General features: G+C 51.0%; 1 protein-coding gene across 1 annotated transcript; it reads right to left on the bottom strand.

The window, feature by feature from the left end:
- Positions 1 to 10,737: 10,737 nt before the first annotated feature.
- On the bottom strand, positions 10,738 to 12,450 carry LOC127341969 (probable membrane-associated kinase regulator 2). Its single transcript, XM_051367909.2, has 2 exons — positions 11,206 to 12,450; positions 10,738 to 11,107 (listed from the first exon to the last, which is right to left on the bottom strand). The coding sequence occupies exons 1-2, from the start codon at positions 12,293 to 12,295 to the stop codon at positions 11,016 to 11,018; spliced, it is 1,182 nt and encodes a 393-aa protein (XP_051223869.1). The 5' UTR covers positions 12,296 to 12,450; the 3' UTR covers positions 10,738 to 11,015.
- Between the last annotated feature and the right edge of the window lie 4,808 nt (positions 12,451 to 17,258).

Raw genomic sequence — 17,258 nt, 5'->3', positions numbered from 1 at the left:
ATCATCAAACTTGGTAATCAGAGTAAATTGAGAATAAACAACTACTGATCCTTCGTAAAGCATTATGGTTGATCCTGGGCACACACCACTGACACATTAAAGCTCAACTTTAAGAGAAAAAAAAGCTATTGTTTCACACATCTTGGTTAACTACCAGATCTGTTTTCTCTTTTGTCGTTTTTCCTTTCTCATGATATGCGTCTACTGTGTATGTTTATATTGATCATCTTGATGATGCTGTCAATTCCTGAAACATGAGTACTAACTGATCAAGTTCATTTGTTATTGTTCTCTACCTCAACATTCTAAATTTCTTAGTTCTACTGATAGCTTCACAAAGTGCAGAAATATGATCCAACTATGTTGGTACCTGAGGATAGCCGCAAAAACAATCGGTGAAATCTAAGTTAATTAGGCATGATCAATAACAACAAATAAAACAATCAGTACATTTTTTTTTGGATTATCTGGATTAGCCCACAGCTATAGATACCTTCTCCTAGAATGCTTCGGGGTGCAGCTAGACCATCTCCACTAATATTTTCAGTTAGGAAATTATCAGACCTATGTTTTCTAATACTTGCATCAAACAACAAAAGTACACATAGTAGTACTGTACGCAACCGAATAAAATAAGGAGATCAAAGTTTGGCTGACTTGAGTGTGCTACATCGATTAAAAAAGCAGAACCATATTAATGGGCTGGCTGATTAGAGAAGAGAGTGTGGATTATTTACTTCAGATCACCAAGGAATAGAGCAATACGCTACTACCTAGACTCGGCGTCTCACGATGTTGAGGCAGCGTCGACCCGGTGCCGGCGATGCAGGACCATCCTAATCTACTGGCGGCGGCGATCGCCCACGATGCAGGACGGGGTGGACCTGGTGGCTGCGTCGCTGGCCGGCGATGCAGGATCGGGATCAGGTGGCGGCGGTGGCGGTCGCCCTCGATGCAGACTGTGTTTCTAACTCGCGTGCTCGTCCTTGGAGCTCTCTCTTCCAACTGTTGGGCCGGGCCAAATACTACTAATTTTAATTATTTTTTTATTATCTATATCTTGCTAGGCTGTTGGGCCTAATCTAAATCGGTTAATCCTAACCGTTGCTCAAATCATACCTCTCTTCTTTCTTAGAGTGGTAAAAGGTACTGTAAAAGAAGCCATTCCTAATCAGAGCGACCTAACATGAGAAATGGCTAAATTGCCCCTTCGCAGTGACTAACAAAATCAATCTACGGCGGGGTAGATAGTAAAGGAGGATAATTTGTGTTACATTCGCCATGGAACACGAGGGAGATGAGTCAGGGTCGGAGAAGAAGGAGAAGAGCCCCTGCCTTTGCTTGCATACGGCGACATAGATCATGTGCCGGAAATGAAGAAGATGAGCTCTTTGTCCAGAGTACAGCGAGGGTACGGTGCCGGAGTAAAAAAAAAAGTAATATATCGGTTGTGTAGATCTACTTACTTGCCACCATCGTTGTCGAAATGGGGAAATGGGCATTTTCGGTGGATAATGGAGAAGGTGACTAAATGAGGAAGGTGACCCCCATCGTTGCCGCGAAACGCCCTTGGGAATTTCACGTTCTCCCGCCATCCTGTGTTGAGCTCCCACACATACGGTGTTGTTGGTTTTTTCAGGGCTACAACCTTGTCCTAGAAAAACTGCCCGATTCAGCGATTTGTACCGAACCGAAGTGCTTTAAAGCTCGTGCGGATCAGAACATAGACCCGTGCGAAGAGGACTTCAAGTACCAAACACGGGCTATATATCCTAGCGAGCGAGGGTGCAGGACATTGGATTCCTTTCGAGCTGCAGCACCCATGAGCGTGGATACGGCTCATGTTTAGGGCTGGAGCTACTCTGACACTACGCTCATCACGCAGTCTAGATCTAAATAAGTCAATGATGCTGCAATCCAGCAGGAACTAATGTGTCTGCTGTTACGTGCGTACGAGCTGCGCGTGCTCCTCCTATCTCGCTAGGCTGATACGCATAGCATAGGCGGGGCGCACACACACGAGAGTGATAGGAAAACACCAGGAGAAGACTTAAGAGCATCTCCACTCGTCCCCCGAACAGGTCCTCGGTGAGCGTTTTTTCCATCCCACGACGGCGATAATTGGTACTTCTGGGCCATTCTTCGGTTTCTCGTTTTCATCCGGTTGGGCCTAAATTCATCCGGCGATCCCACGCCATCCCCGGCCCCCGAGGAGCACTCGGGAGTCCGGACGAAGCAGCGCGCGCGTGGCCCCAACTTGTCGGCGACAATGGCCTGGGTTTGTACGGCAATACCCTCGTCTTCCCGATCTACGGCAATACCCTCGTCGAACGAAAGCTTTGAACTCTCAAGTGGTGCAACATAGATAGATTTATATATATTTCGAATATAATTCGAATAAACATAAAAATGACATATAAAAACTTTAAAACAAACTTAAACTACTTCTTCTTCCTACATGGCCCCGCCTCATCGTCGTGGCGGCGACGCTTCCGGCTCGTCACCTCCTCGTCGGAGGAAGTTGAGTCCTCCTCCTCGTCAGTGTCCTTAGCCTCTTCGTCGTCCTCCTCCTGCTGCTCCCCCTCCGCTTCCTCGGCCTCTTCCTCGGCCTGCTCCTTGGCCTCTTCGTCCTCCTCCTTGTCGTCATCCGATGCGTCCTCCTCCTCGTCGTCATCCCATTCGTCCTCGCTGGCCGACGGGGGGGAATCATCGCTGCTGCTTTATCCCACCAATGGCGCCATCCAGGCGGCTTCCCCTCGCTGTCGGTGTCCGATGGCCAAGAGAGATCGCTCATGGTTGACGGAGGATGGTGAGGAGAGAACAGATGAATGGCGTCGGCCGTCGGAAACCGTATATGTAGGTCTCTCGACGAAGAGAGCGGCGGTTGCTCTTTCACGGAGTTCGTGCTCCATTACGGCGGTTCTCGCATCGAGGCCACTTCGACCGTTCCCGACGAGTCGTTTCGGCTCTCCAGACCACTTCGCGACGGTTCAATGCGTCGAGGGAACTCCGACGATTGCCCTTCCCGGTGACTGCACCGTCGCTATGCACGCGGTGGGTGCGCGTCAGAAGGCGACCATGGGCTCGCGGCTGGGAAAATGGGCCTCCCCAGGCCACAAAATACATCCATCCAGCGCTAAATAACGCCGGATTTTGGCCTGGGGAGCCCCAACGGCTGGGATGCTCTAACAGCGGGTGCCGCGCGTAGATCGCACTTGCTGAATGAATGCGGCCCAAGCAATAACTACGGTGATTGTACGTAGTACGTGCGGATACACACACCAGGCGTAGCTGCTGTCACGTACCTCTCGCGTACGTACTACCGTAGCGTAGCAGACCAGTAATTGCAGTGGCGCCGATGTGAGCTCCGAAGCGGGCCAGAGCTGCCATGGCACGGCGCGCCACGCGATGACACGTACCGCCCCGCCGCGCGGCACCGTCAGCCGGCCATGCCGCCGACGCGACGGCACGGACGCGACGGCACGGCTGGGCGTCGCCAAGCGGGAGCACTACACTACACGGCGGGACGTCTCGGAGCGGACAGAAAGACGACAGGGCATCTGATATGCAGCGCATTGCGGATAGGGCAAGAAAAGCAGCAGGACAGCGGTGTCGCCGACGCATCTCATCTTTCTTTCTCGGACGGAAACAATGGTGCTCGGGCGTGCACATCAAATCGGCCGGGAAAGCGCCGCCGCGGAACGGCCTTTCTCCGTCCTGTTCTGTTCCAGTTTTCCCCGAATTCCACGACGCAGCATGCTGCGTGGTGGCGGGTGGTGCTAAAGCTGCCACTCCGACACAGCCGTCTTTTCACCGCAACATGGTGTTTGCTCTCGGGTCAAGTCTCTCTACACTGTCGCTGTTCAATTTGTCCAGGCCAATCCCACATGCACATTTTCTTTTGCAAAGTACAATAAAAAGAAATTTTTTTTTTTTTGAACATACAGATTTTATTAATTTAAGAGCATTTTACAGAGAGGAGCGTGAAAGGAGTCACGCTAAAACCTGCAAGAACATTCTTGCCTGGACAATGTCCTAGGTCTGAACTTAGACACCTGATAGCTAATGATCTATTCTGAATTTTTGTAGCTAGTCTAGCCTGATGGTGCGCTTTGACATTTGCACTTCTATTGATATGAGAGATCCTAGAAGTCTGAAAAGTTGGATTCGCCTGAATAGCTGCAATCTGCGGTCTGACTGCCCAGTGTCCTGGCGCTGCAAAAAGGCTTGTCGCTGTTGCTGCCTTAGCAAGGACAGAAGAGTCAGTGAAGAAGCACGGTTCCTGGAGCTGTAGAGCACCAACCAGTCTTGTGGCAAGAAGAAGAGCAAAAGCTTCGGCCTGCAACGCCGAAGAAGCCGGAGGGGATAAGGCCGAGATATGAAGCTGCTTGAAGTGCTTATTTTGGTCCACCTGAACGACGATGCCAATCCCAGCTGGACTTGGCTGGGAGTGCCCATCTTGTTTCCAAGCCGCATCTGAAAATATGGCTACTGAGCACGCCGAAGGATCTCGTGTGAAGTCACCAGTTGGTATAATCTGATGGGAATGAGCATTGACCTCCAGTTGATGTTCTATGGTGGTTGTAGTATCCTCTAGTTTATATCCCTGCAAAACAGCATTAGTGGAAGCAAAAATCTGGGAGGGCTTCCTCTGTTTCCTGCCAAAAAGAGTGTCATTTCTTGCCTTCCAGAGACACCATAAAAAGGTGTACAGGTTAGTGATGCTTGCATGAGGATGTCGCGAAGAAAGCATCCCTTGGATCATATCAGGAACGGACTGATGAGAGATAGCAAAGTGCTCAACATTAACATACCAAGGGTGGCAAAACCAAGCAGCTTTTGAAAAGGGGCAAAGAAATAACAAATGCATTTCATCCTCTACACAACCGCACCTAGAGCATTCTGGTTCAATATGTTTTGAAAACCTACTTGCAAGCTTACCTGTAGGTAGGGCTCTGCGCAACAACCTCCATGCAAAAGTTTGAACCCTTGGCGCCAAGGTTTTGTCCTGCCACACCTGGTTAAGAAGAGAAGTAATCTGTTGTGGGACAACTTCTGGTTGCTGATTCACGGGGAGAGCAAGGTTGTTGAAGCAATGCTTGTAGGCACTTTTGGAGGAATGCATTCCTGTAGGGGTTAGTTTCCAAACCAAAGTATCTTGCCCATCAGTATTAATTATAGGAGTTTGCAAAATGGCATGGACTGTATGAGGACTGAACAGAGAGTTCACCAAATTAATATTCCAAGTTTTTTCATTAGGAATCCAAAGATCTCTAACAACTGCAGGATAAGCATAAGGAGTAGCTTGAATAATGAGATTGTCATAAATGGATTCCCACCCAGTGAACCATGGAGAACTCCAAACAGAGGAGCTTCCATCAATAAGTTGATAGAAAGAAGCCGAGAATAAGAGGGGTTGTACCTTGAGGATTGCAGTCCAGAAGGCTGACTTTGGTTTATTTGGCTTGGCCCTCCAAATAGAAGTGTCATGGTGATATTTGGCTTTAAGAATTTGTGCAAGCTGGCTTTGAGGATCCTTCGCCAATCGCCAAGCCGCTGATAGGATAAGCCCCTGGTTAATAGCCTGCAGGTTTCTGATACCTAGACCACCAATTTTCTTGTCGGTGCATATGTCTGCCCATGCCTTAAGACACAAACTTTTGGTGCTAGGTTCTTCTCTTACACCTGTCCACCAGAAATTCCTGATGATAGCTGTGATCTTAGCAAGAAATTTCTTTGAAAAAAGTATGTTAGACATATAGTAGACTGGTATAGAAGAGAAGACAGATTTGATCAACGTTAGTCTTGCAGCATGAGAAAGCCTGTTGGCTTTACAAGCACTCAACTTAGATCTGAATTTGTCATAGACAAAGTTGTATGCAGCTGATCTATCTTTTGTTGGAAGTATGAGAGGGTGACCAAGATGGATGGTTTTAACATCCATATCCGGTACTGGAAATATCCTCTTAATATCCCGTCTCACCTGCAAGTGGACATTTTTGCTGAACGTGATAGCCGACTTATTCCAATTTGGAACCTGACCCGAGTCGTTGCAAAATTGATTTAAGATATGAGAGATAGTAGAAGCTTCCTGCACACTGGCCTTCCCACAGACTAGCAAATCATCTGCAAACATTAAGGAGTGGATTGGAGGGCAGTTTGGTCCAAGAGAAATACCTGACAGATGGGAGGCTTGTAAGGCATCCTGAAGCGCCAAAGAGAGCTCATTCACTGCAAGCACAAATAGATATGGAGACAAGGGGCAACCCTGTCTGATACCTCTGCCACTATTAAAACGGATTGTAGGTTGACCATTAATGATGACACAGAAAGTCGGCGATGAGATGCATGCATGAATAAGATTTATGAAATGACCATTCAACCCTTTGCGGGCTAAGGCAGAAACAACAAAGTGCCATTCTAATCTATCAAAAGCTTTTGCTAAGTCGATTTTGATCATGAAATCGTAGGTATCATGGGATGAGAGGGAGAAAGAGTGAGCAATTTCCTGGGCTACAATGATATTGTTGCTAATGCGTCTACCTTCAATGAAAGCCTGTTGAGAGGGATCAATGTAATCTGGAAGATGCTCTTTCAGGCGGTTAGCTAATGATTTTACAATAAGCTTATAGATAACATTGCATAGGCTTATGGGTCTAAAGTCGGAAGGTAAGTGACAGACCAGCTTCTTAGGAATGAGAGCAATATGGGTATCATTAAGGTGAGGTGGGAGTATACCTGTGAGGTAAAAATTCCGAATCAGGTTGGTAACATCATCACCTATCCAGTTCCAGGATGAAATGTAGAAGCCTACAGTGAAACCATCTGGCCCTGGAGAAGCATTCTTTCTCATTGCCTTGAGGATTTCCCAGATTTCATGTTTGTCCGGAATTGAATTGGTGAACACCTGTGGCTGTTGTGGATGGACAGTGCTCAATAAAGGCCTATCATTGTTAGTACGAGAGGAGTGGAAGATATTTTGAAAGTAATTCACAAACTCAAGAGCAATATCATCCGGGTCATGAAGATTATTTCCATAACTATCTCTAATTGAGATTATACGATTGCGTCTTCTACGTTTGAGAACAGCATTATGGAAGAAGGTAGTATTTCTATCACCTTGCGTGGCCCAATGTTTTTTTGCACGTTGTCGATAAAATTCTGTAAGCTTGGCCATGTTCTCTTCATATTGGGCAACCAGACTTGCCTCTAGAGTGTGGTCTTGAAGTTCAAGAGGCTGCAGCTGAATTTTGTTGATCTGCTCTTCAATAGTATCAAGCTGTTGTTGTAGGGGCTTTTTCTTTTTACACCATTTTTTCAAAGTTCCTGCAAGGTTAGACGTTCTAGCATAAAAGGGCCTATTAACAGTGGACAACCAAGCTGTTTTAGCAGTGCTCTGAAAATCATTCTCCATCATCCACCAGTTTTCAAACTTGAAGCTAAGCTTCGGCCTGCGAAAATGAGACTCCGTGGAAACAAGAATAGGAGCATGATCACTCAGCATTATGGGCAAATTGAAAACATTCGTATTAGGAAAAAGACCACACCAATCAGCATTAACAAGGCATCTGTCAAGTCTCTCAAATATAGGTTTTGAAGAGAAGCGCTTGTTCGTCCATGTATAAGCAGGTCCACTAAAGCCAAGATCAAAAAGGCCACAACTTTTAACAAAGGAATTAAATTTACGCATACGATATTTTTTTACATTAACCGAGGTAGTTTCTACATCACACATGATATTGTTTAGGTCACCAAAACAAACAACTGGCGTGCCTAAGTTGTTGTACACAAAATTTGAAATGTGATCCCAAATAATCCTAGTGTGGCGATGATGAGGGTCACCATAAACACAAGCCAGCGCAAACTCCACATTAGTGGGTACATTCACAACCATAGCAAGAATAAGATGGTGACTACTGAACTTAACCGAGACTTGGACTTCATCAGTCCAAAGAAGCCAAAGACCCCCCGAGAGGCCATTAGAGGGCACTACAAAGCTATCCGCAATGTTAAAACGGGTGTTAAGTTGAGAAGAAATGTACCGAGAGGTTCTGATTTCAGATACAAATGTTATCTGCGCTCCGGTGGATTTCATCAGCTTGGCTAGGTACTCCACTTTGTTGGAGCTGCCAAGGTCCCTGCCTGCACCTTGACAATTCCATCCGATGAACTTCATGACACCTTATGGGTTGACAGTGTCCAGTTCAAAGACTTCAATTTCTTCTAATTGATCTTCTGGAACCACTATGATGCTGGTGCAATCAGATGCCTTCCTCATGGACAAGACAACCTTTGCCCCCAAAATCAACAGCGCGCCCGACCCTGTTGTCACGAGCACACAGACGCCCCACAATCCCAGCGCGAGAAGAGATCGGAGACGTTGATAAAATGAAACGGCTTGAGTTGGACTAGATCTGGCAAAATAAGGTCTGGAGGAAACGATGGTGGGCTGAAACAGAGGATTGAAACTAGTAGGCTGCAGGGAGGTGTTGGACGGTACGGAGAAGAGAGCTGGGCAGAGAGGAGGAAGAGGAACCTCAATCTAGGGTGGGGGATTGAAAGAGTGGCAAGATTTGAGGAGGATGGTAGAAAATCAACCGGAAAAACAAGATTCAAGGAAGAAATCAGGTGGATTTGGGAAGAAGGATGAAAGAATACGGCATGTCGCCAGACGCCACCTGGGCAAAACTCTCGAAGTCCGATCCGCTTATAATAAAAAGAAATGAAATCCTAACTAGAGAACACTACCAGGAGTTGTGCTGTCGCTGTTCCATCCTGCCCTGCAACCCACTGTCAAGTGAACCAAAAACAATCTGAAATGCTAAACTAACTTTGATCTTAGTTTCAAATCTCAGTTGTAAGAGCATCTCCAGTCGCGTCCCCCAAACCGTCCCCCAAACCGCGCCGGATCGAGCGTTTGGGGGACGTGTTTTGTTCGTGCCGCGTTTGGGGGGCCGTCTCCCAGCCGGGACCCCAAACGCCGCCCCCAAATGAATATTTGTGCACGAAAATAAAGGTTTTCATTCAATTTTGATTATATATTACAAAGTTTGAATGTAAACGGCTAGATTTCATCTAAACCTAGACTACTGACCGCCCGGCGGCGCGTTCGACGGCCCCGCCCCGTCGTCGCCTCCCCTACGCCGCAGCTCCTCCTGCGCGCGCCTCCTCTCCTTGCGTTCGGCGGCGGCCAGACGGTGCCGTTCCCGCCGCGCGTCCTCCGCCGTCCCCTGCTGCGCCGCCTGGAGGGAGAGCTCGATGGCGCGACGAATATGCGCCTCTTCGAGGGCACGGGCGTCCTGGAGCTTCTTCTCCGACTCGAAGGACTCGACGAGTGCGCGTTGCTGATCGGCCGTCTCGTCCGGGTGCGGCCCGTCGTCGTCGGACCACTCGAACTCGTCGTCGTCGTCGTCGTCCTCCACCTCGGTCTCCTCCGCCTCGGCCTCCTCCTCTCCTCCATTGGCGCCTCCTCCTCCACATCTGCTGGCGCCTCCATCATCGCCGCCGCAAACGCGTCGGCCGCCGCCTTCGCTCCGCCCGCCTCCCCCATAGCGCCGTAAGCGCCGCTCCCGCCGTCGGCGGCTCCTCCGCCGTCGCTGCTGCTGGGCTCGATCGACTCACGCCGCCGGGCGCTCGATCGAGTCACGCCGTTCACGGAACGGCGCACCGTTCATCGCGGCGCGCGCGGCGCTCGTCGGCCCATCGTCGCTCCATCTCCTCCCGTCTTGTGGCGCCGTCGCGCCTCTTGTCCCGTCGAGGCCGCAACGGTGTCGCACTGCTTGCTGCTCTGCCACGCTGCTGCCGCCGCGGCCTCCTCAGCTGCGTGAGGCGAGGGCGGAGAACGCCGCTAGATCCGCCGCCTGGCTGGCGCCTCACGCGGCGGCGGGCCTCCTCCTCGAGTGCCTCCTCGAGTGCCGCACGCCGCTGCCGGCTCGTCAATGGAGGAGACGGCGGTGGAGGGAAGTGGCCATCGCCGGGGCGGTTCGCCATTGCCACTGGTGATGGAGGAGACGGCTGTGGAGCGACGAGGGCTGTGTTTGTTGCCGGCGGGGTGTGGTGGCTACCATTGATGAGCCGGGAGACCTTTTATAGACGCCGGCGTCGGGAAGAAAGCGCGGGAACAGACGAGAAGAGGCGGGAAGATCGCGCGGGAACGGGCGGTGGCGTGCGAACGCCGGCGACGCGTGGAGGCTGCGCAGCACCGACGAGACGTCTCGCCTGCCCCTCCGTCGCCATTAAGGCAAAGATGCCGCTGCGCGCGAATAACTACCGTCGCGAGGTAGGCGACGGTTTGGTTAATATTAACTGTGCCGCTGACGCGTCGGCCCCGCGTCGGTTGGCCTCGCTTTTCGTTGTGTCCGGCGTCCCCGGAGCGTCCCCTGTGGGACGGGGACGGGCTCGGGGCGCCGGACACCGTATCGGGGAGCGCCGGACAAAAAAGGGCTTTGGGGGACGCGGCTGGAACGCTTTTTTTGTCCGGCGCGCCCCAAATCCCTTTGGGGGACGCGACTGGAGATGCTCTAACTTATCTTTTAACTGATATAACTAGTTGCAATCCACTGTCTAGTGGTAGATATTTATTCTTCTTAGTTGCATACTATTTATAAGTGAAAAAACCTCTACAGTTCCAACTGAAAAAAAAACCCAGTTGTAACCAATCAAATGATATGCGACATGACACTAGTCCTTAGCTAGCTTAAAACTAAGAAAATCACTAGCAACAATGCACGCCGGAGAGAAGAGTCGATAATCAACTTCACATTGGGGGGTGGACATATTTTACATGCACGCTACTACTAGCACTACCAGATTATTCAGATAGAACGGCGCCAAGGAGTTCATCGCGGCCGAAAAGACAAGCTCTTGGCCACGTTAAGACAAGGGCGCGCACACATGCACGTTTTCTTAATCCGGCATCAACTAGAATTAATTAAAAATGCTACTCACTACTAGCATGGATCTAGGCTAAGATTTCACTAGTACGGCGATCACCACTTAATCCGGACGGCTCCGCCTCACGCGCCGTCGCCGCCGTCCTTGGCGTCGGCCGCGCCGCCGGTCCTCGGAGCCGGGTCGGTCATGGAGCGCAGCAGCGGCGACTCGGACCCTGCGGTTCGCAAACAAAAGTCAGGACGGCCGACGTCTAGCTGCCACCGACGGCCAACAGCAGACGAGGACGGAAGGGTATACTATTGATGGTCGTACCTTTGGAGGCGTTGAAGGAGCGCTTGCAGTGTGCGATGGCGCTCTGGATGCCGTCCTGCAGCTGCAGCAGCGAGTCGTCGCGGCGCTGCGGCTGGCCGCCGGTGGGCGTGGGCGGCGTCTGCGACGGCGACGGCGCGGCCGCGACCGCGGAGGACGCGGACCGGCTCTTGCCGAGCCGCTTGCACGCCTGCTTCAGCCCGGCCGGCACGCCGGCGCGCGGCGCCCGCACGCCGCAGGCCACGACGACGGCCGGCTGCGGCTGCGGCTGCGGCGGCGCCGCAGCCGCGGCGCGGGGCTGGGTGGAGGGGGCCGGCGTCGCGGAAGGGGACGGCTCGGGCTCCGGCTCCGCGTCCGTCTCCTCGCCCTCGCTCGCGCCCGCGAACCGCAGCCGCTCCCCGTAGCGGCGCGAGACCTTGACGTAGAGCGGCTTGATTTTGTTGAGGTACTTGAGCACCACCTCCTTGGCGAAGCGCCGCTCCTCGGCCGTGATCGCCACGGCATCCGAAGGCTGGGCCGCCTGCAGCGCCGGCCTGGCGCCGGCGTCGGAGGTGCGGGAGCTGGTGTCCCGCGTGAAGAGCGACGCGAACGGCGCGTCCTCCACCCGGAACTTGATCAGGAACCGGTTCGTCGGCTTGGGAGCCGCGGCGCCGTTGCCGTCAGCTGGAGCGGCGGCGAGCTTGGGCTTCCTCAGCTTCAGGAGCAGCACGCGGAACTTGGTCGCCGGCCGGAGGAACGACGCCGCGGGGGGCTCCGCCTCCGCCGTCGCGGCCGCCTCCTTCGCGACGGCGCCGTCGTCGCCGACCGGCTCCACGGCCACCACCTCGGCGCCGCCGGACGCGACGTCGCCGGCGACGGAGAAGTTGAACTCGACGCGCTCTTCCTCCGCCTCGTCCGACGCGGCGCCCTCGTCGCCTGCCGGCACCGCGAACTCGAGGTCGAAGAAGGCCGCGTCGTCGTCCACGACGTCCCCGCCCCCGCCGCCGCCGTCCTCGCAGGGAGACGCGGCTATGGTCGTGGCCGGCACGGGCGCGCGCTGGTAGCCGGCGACCGCTCCGCCGCGCAGGTACTTGAGGAAGCTGAAGGACTCCATGATTTTGCGGCAGAGCAGCTCGCTCACTGTGCTCACTCAGTCACTCCCCACTCCTCCCGCTTGTCTCACTCTCAACAATCAAGGAAAAAAAGACCCTTTTGAAGGAAGCTTTTGCCTTTCGGGTCGGAGGAGGAGGACAAGGTGGTGGTGCCGCTGCCTTGTGCCGATGCGGTACTAGATGAGCTCATCAGCCAGCGGCGGGGCCCGTGTGCTGCGCTACTCCGGCCGTGAGCTTCGCGTGATCTTGTCCGCTCATCGCCAAACCAACCGCCAGGATGGAACTAGGATTTCTGACTGGGATTCTTCAGGCTGCGAGTACTGGATCACATGGCGTGAGGTGGACTTTTCACATGCTAGACGTGAACGGAACAGTTTGCGTGTCCTTGCTGTGGAAGCGCCAGATGGTAATTTTAGCTCTATCTAATTGAAGTTCAACAACCATCCAGCTACAGACAAGACGCCTATGTCTATCTAATCCTCACTTCATTTTGTACGCATCAAGCGTCCGATCTCGGACGATCGAGAAGGTCAAATCGCATCCGTCTCTGTTGGCTTCTTCAGACAACTGAACGCACATGATCCTCCTCCGGTTCCACTTCTCTCCGAACCATCGCGGCGTCCAGCCAGCTTGCGGTGATTGGGAAACAATGAGCAATAAAAGAACCACAGTCCCTTGTGCGTAGCGTACTCATCTCCACAATCATCTCCACCTCTTCCAGCATCGGGACATACCTCACTGGGAGCATGGGACTCCGTGAGACGAAGGCGAGAACCGACGCTCTGAATGTATACACTCTCTGAGACATGGGAGAGGCTTGATCAGCTGATCATTTGGTTTCAAATGAGTGAGATGCAATTTCTGTGTAATCAGGGCAATCATGGTGTTCCTTCTGACCGGGGCCTGGACTCGCTCCAGTCGAGTGTGTACATCTTCCTTTGGAATTGGACCTTCTTTTGCCTTGAAAGAAACCCGCGGTGCAGTGCTGCGGTCAGTTTCACATCTAAAAAGATGACCCGGACCTGGTACTAGTATGCCGATCAAAATTTCTTCAGATACTATATAGTTGAGTTGGATACCCGCAAAACGAGCTCTGTGTGCAGTCTCGTGCCTCTCCACTGCCGGAAACAGTGAGATAAACCTGATCGCTGCACGCTCATAAAATAACCAGCTGCCATTCCTTCAGGTATCTCCAACGGGACGACGTATTTCGGACGACTAAAAGTGGTCGCGAGCGTCTGTTTCCGTCACACCGCGGACATATTTTATTTGACTGTCCGTTTGCGTCTGGGTGTGCGTCCACCGGAGCGACCAATTTTTTGATTTGCAACATATTTGATAGCAAATATACTAGTACATTTGATAGCATAGAAACTATACAAAGTAACCTAAAGATACTACGATGGGCCGGTCCCGTCGTTGCGTCTCTCCCTCGCCGGCTTCTCGGCCGTCTCCCGTGCGGCGACTATGGCTTGGTGCGCCGCCGCGTCATCTTGCAAGCACTGCTGCAGCCTCGTGTTGGCGGTGTCGTCCTTGAGCGTCTCGAAGGACTCGACTATTGCTCTCTGTTTCGCCGCCCTCTCCTCCGGGTAGGCGCATCAGGGTCATCGGAAGACCATGATATGTCAGAGTCGGACTCCTCTGCGGATGCGGCGGCCGCCAACCTGCGCTGTTCCATCTCGACGTCGAACGCCACGTGGGCCGCCCGCTCCTCCTCTGCTTCCTTCTCCGCGTCAGCCAGGTACTTGGCGTCCCTGACCGGGTCGAGGAGGTCGCCCGTGCTGTCGTCGAAGTCGAACTCCTCGTCGGAGCTCGAGGCCGGGGGAGGTGGAGTGGGAGGTGTAGGTGGAGGTGGAGGCGCGGCAGCCTGGCCGCGGCCGGTGTTGCTCATGGTGGCTGCGGCGGAGTCTGATCGGCAGCGGCGCTACGGTGGAGGTTGTGCGGCGGCTAGGGTTTAGTGGGGAGGAGATGAGATGCTACCGCCCCTGTTTATATAGATCGAATGCAGGGCGAGGGCCGCGGCACGCGTGCATCGGCATTACTTCGTGCGCAGAGGTAGGCGACGACCGCTCGCCACGCGACGCATCGCCATTTACGCGGCCGCAGACTGCCGAAGCGACGCCTCCGCGCCAGTACTGGCGGAGAACACACATCGACGCTGGGTCACTGCCAGGCGGGCCAGACGAAACGTCCGCCAGACGCGAGCGGACACTTTGCGCGTCCATGGAGACGGATCTGAGACGCATATTTGGACCAGATTTGCGTCGCCGCGGACGGCCCGGACACTTTGCGTCGCCCCCGCTAGAAGAGGGCCCAGACGCATTTCCGGTCACGGCGGACGAAAACAGTCGCTCAACGTCCGTTTGCGTCGCGCTGCTAAAGATGCCCTCAAGAAACTCTTGAAAGAAAAAAAATCGGATTGTTTTACCGGTTCTTGAAGGCCAAGTAAATTGCACGAACCACAACCACTCTGCACAAAACGTTCACTTTGCCTCTACTTTTTGTTGCACATATCACCAACGATTGGTGCAATTCGATAGCCAACGGTCTAAATCTACAATTAAGTTTCTTAACAGCAAAGTGACTTCCGGCCACATCCCACAGGGCAATGATGAAGTGGCGTCCACACCTAGCCTCTTTTACATTTCCATTAGTAGAATATTTCATATTTTCTCAAAAACTTCAACAAAAATTGTCAAATTTTCCTGAATCCCACAAAATATGATCCAACTTTTAAACGAGAAGTCAATAATATTTGAATTTTCAAAAAGGAGTGCATAGCTCTGCCCTCTGCATCAATCGGTGCACAAAACTATTTTATTATGAAGTCCAAGAGACTATCATGGACTATAAACATCTGTCGTGAACAAAGAAATATGATAATAACTATATTACTATTGTCTCTAGCGCATATTTCCAACACTCAACACCGGGAATCCGCAAATACAGTTTCGTAAGAAACACATTGTTAATGGCAAAGGTGAATGCCGTGGTGGAGTCAATGCAGAGGACATGGGTAGGCTTAAGTTTGGGCGGATGTATGCTGGAGGATCCGAGAATGGAAGATGCACTAACTAGCACACACGGGACACAACGATCTAACCAGGTTTAGGGCACTCGTGATAAGGTAAAACCCCTACTCCTACTTGTCTGGATGTATATACATGGAGGTGGAATCCCCACAACAATGGTGCTCCTTCAGTTGTGCAGCGAGAGGAGGAAGGAGCTATGTGGCTCTATGCATATGAGGGGGATAATGAGCAATCATTTGCCTTGGAGGCCCTACACACCCACATATACTTGGGGGACGGGGGGACAGGTTACAGTGTGTGTAGCACCCTACCTTTTAAATAAAGGCAAGATACCTGTGTATAGTGCTATTCCCGGGATCACTGATAGCACACACATTTCAAATGTAATAATCATAGCAATAGTATCAAATTTATTACAACGTAGATCCTCAGGAGATAAAATAAAGTCTTACAAATTGCTTAGTCAAATAGACTAGCTCAAATATAAATGATCAAAGTAAACACAATGGAAAAGTAACTTCAGTGAGCCTCCATTGTCTTCATGCGCCACAGGCAGACATGTTGGAATGTAGACTCGAGATCCTACCTAGTACTCCTCCTCAGACGAACCTGCACGTTTGAATATGCAGCCCCACGAATGGGGGTCAGTACAATGATGTACTGGCAAATGACACTTATATGGTGGATGTTTTGGGCATAACTATCTACATGATATTTGGCAAGTGGAGTTTGGGAAAATTTGCATGAAGCCAATTTTATCCTATATTTTATTTAAAACAAAACATTTTATAACTCTTGAAAAGATTTTTACAAAAAGGCACAAAGTCAAGATAACTCCCAGGTCACCACCACATACCATGGTTTTCACTTCCAGGTACGTAGCCCTGGAGCCACTCAACTAGGATGAACCTCAGGTCACCACCACATACCATGGTTTTCACTGCCAGGTATGTAGCCCTGGGAAAATCCCGTCCTATGTTTCTACACAAACTTTTAATCATTCAGAAAAGGTGATGAGATTAGTCCGTACTTCCTTGTCTAGAGACTCAAATTGTCCGTAGCCGGGGACACGGCTAAGATCTTAGTTTTAACTCTCGAGAGGTTGTGCACTTTCACCTTACGACCCACCCTTCCCAAGAGAAGAATAAGACAAGACCTTTCAGAAGGAGGCTTCAACCATAACCAGCTAGACCCGTTCCCGTTTGCTAGCTAGCCACATCATCATGTCTAGCAACAAGTTTGACCTCACAACTTACTTAATCCCGGCAGAGCCCATAATACCATAAGGCTGCACTGAAAGTACACTAAACACTGAAGACATAGCAATCTCTTTGTTCCTGGGTGGCAAACCACAAGTGCACTCACCCCCCAGGTCACCACCACATACTATGGATCACTCCCATGTATGTAGCCCCAGGTAGACACTCAACATAATCCAAAGCCACACCAATTCCACCCAGGTGTTTCATTAAGGTTATTAACTTTCAATTTTTCAAACAACACTTTAACCAACAAATGAAACAAAGCATTGACATCATTTTTAAATCACCTCTAGCAATCCTAACTAGTTGTGTTTAAGAGGTGGGTACACACTACTAGGATCTAAGCATAGCATAATATTTTCTTTTGAAAACAAAATCCTACCATGCATACTAGTTTCAAAACACTAATGCGTAATTTAAATAAGTAGGATTTGAATGTCACTAAGTAGGATTTGAATGTCACTTGCCTTGATTAAAGCAACCCGCACAATCACAGCAATCACAAGCACCTCCTTGATCTCCTCCACAATCTATTCAAACAATCACAACAAATAAACAAACATTCGATATGAACAATCATAGACATGTATGCATGCATGCTATGCAACAATTTAATTTCACAAAAGAGGTGGTGTGCATGTGTTGCATTATGTGTTCTCTGATATGTGTCA

The sequence above is a fragment of the Lolium perenne genome, chromosome 3 (genome assembly GCF_019359855.2).
Source record: "Lolium perenne isolate Kyuss_39 chromosome 3, Kyuss_2.0, whole genome shotgun sequence".
Lineage (NCBI taxonomy): Eukaryota > Viridiplantae > Streptophyta > Magnoliopsida > Poales > Poaceae > Lolium > Lolium perenne.
Note: the sequence above shows the minus strand (reverse complement) of the source record. Positions and strands in the feature narration are given on the sequence as shown.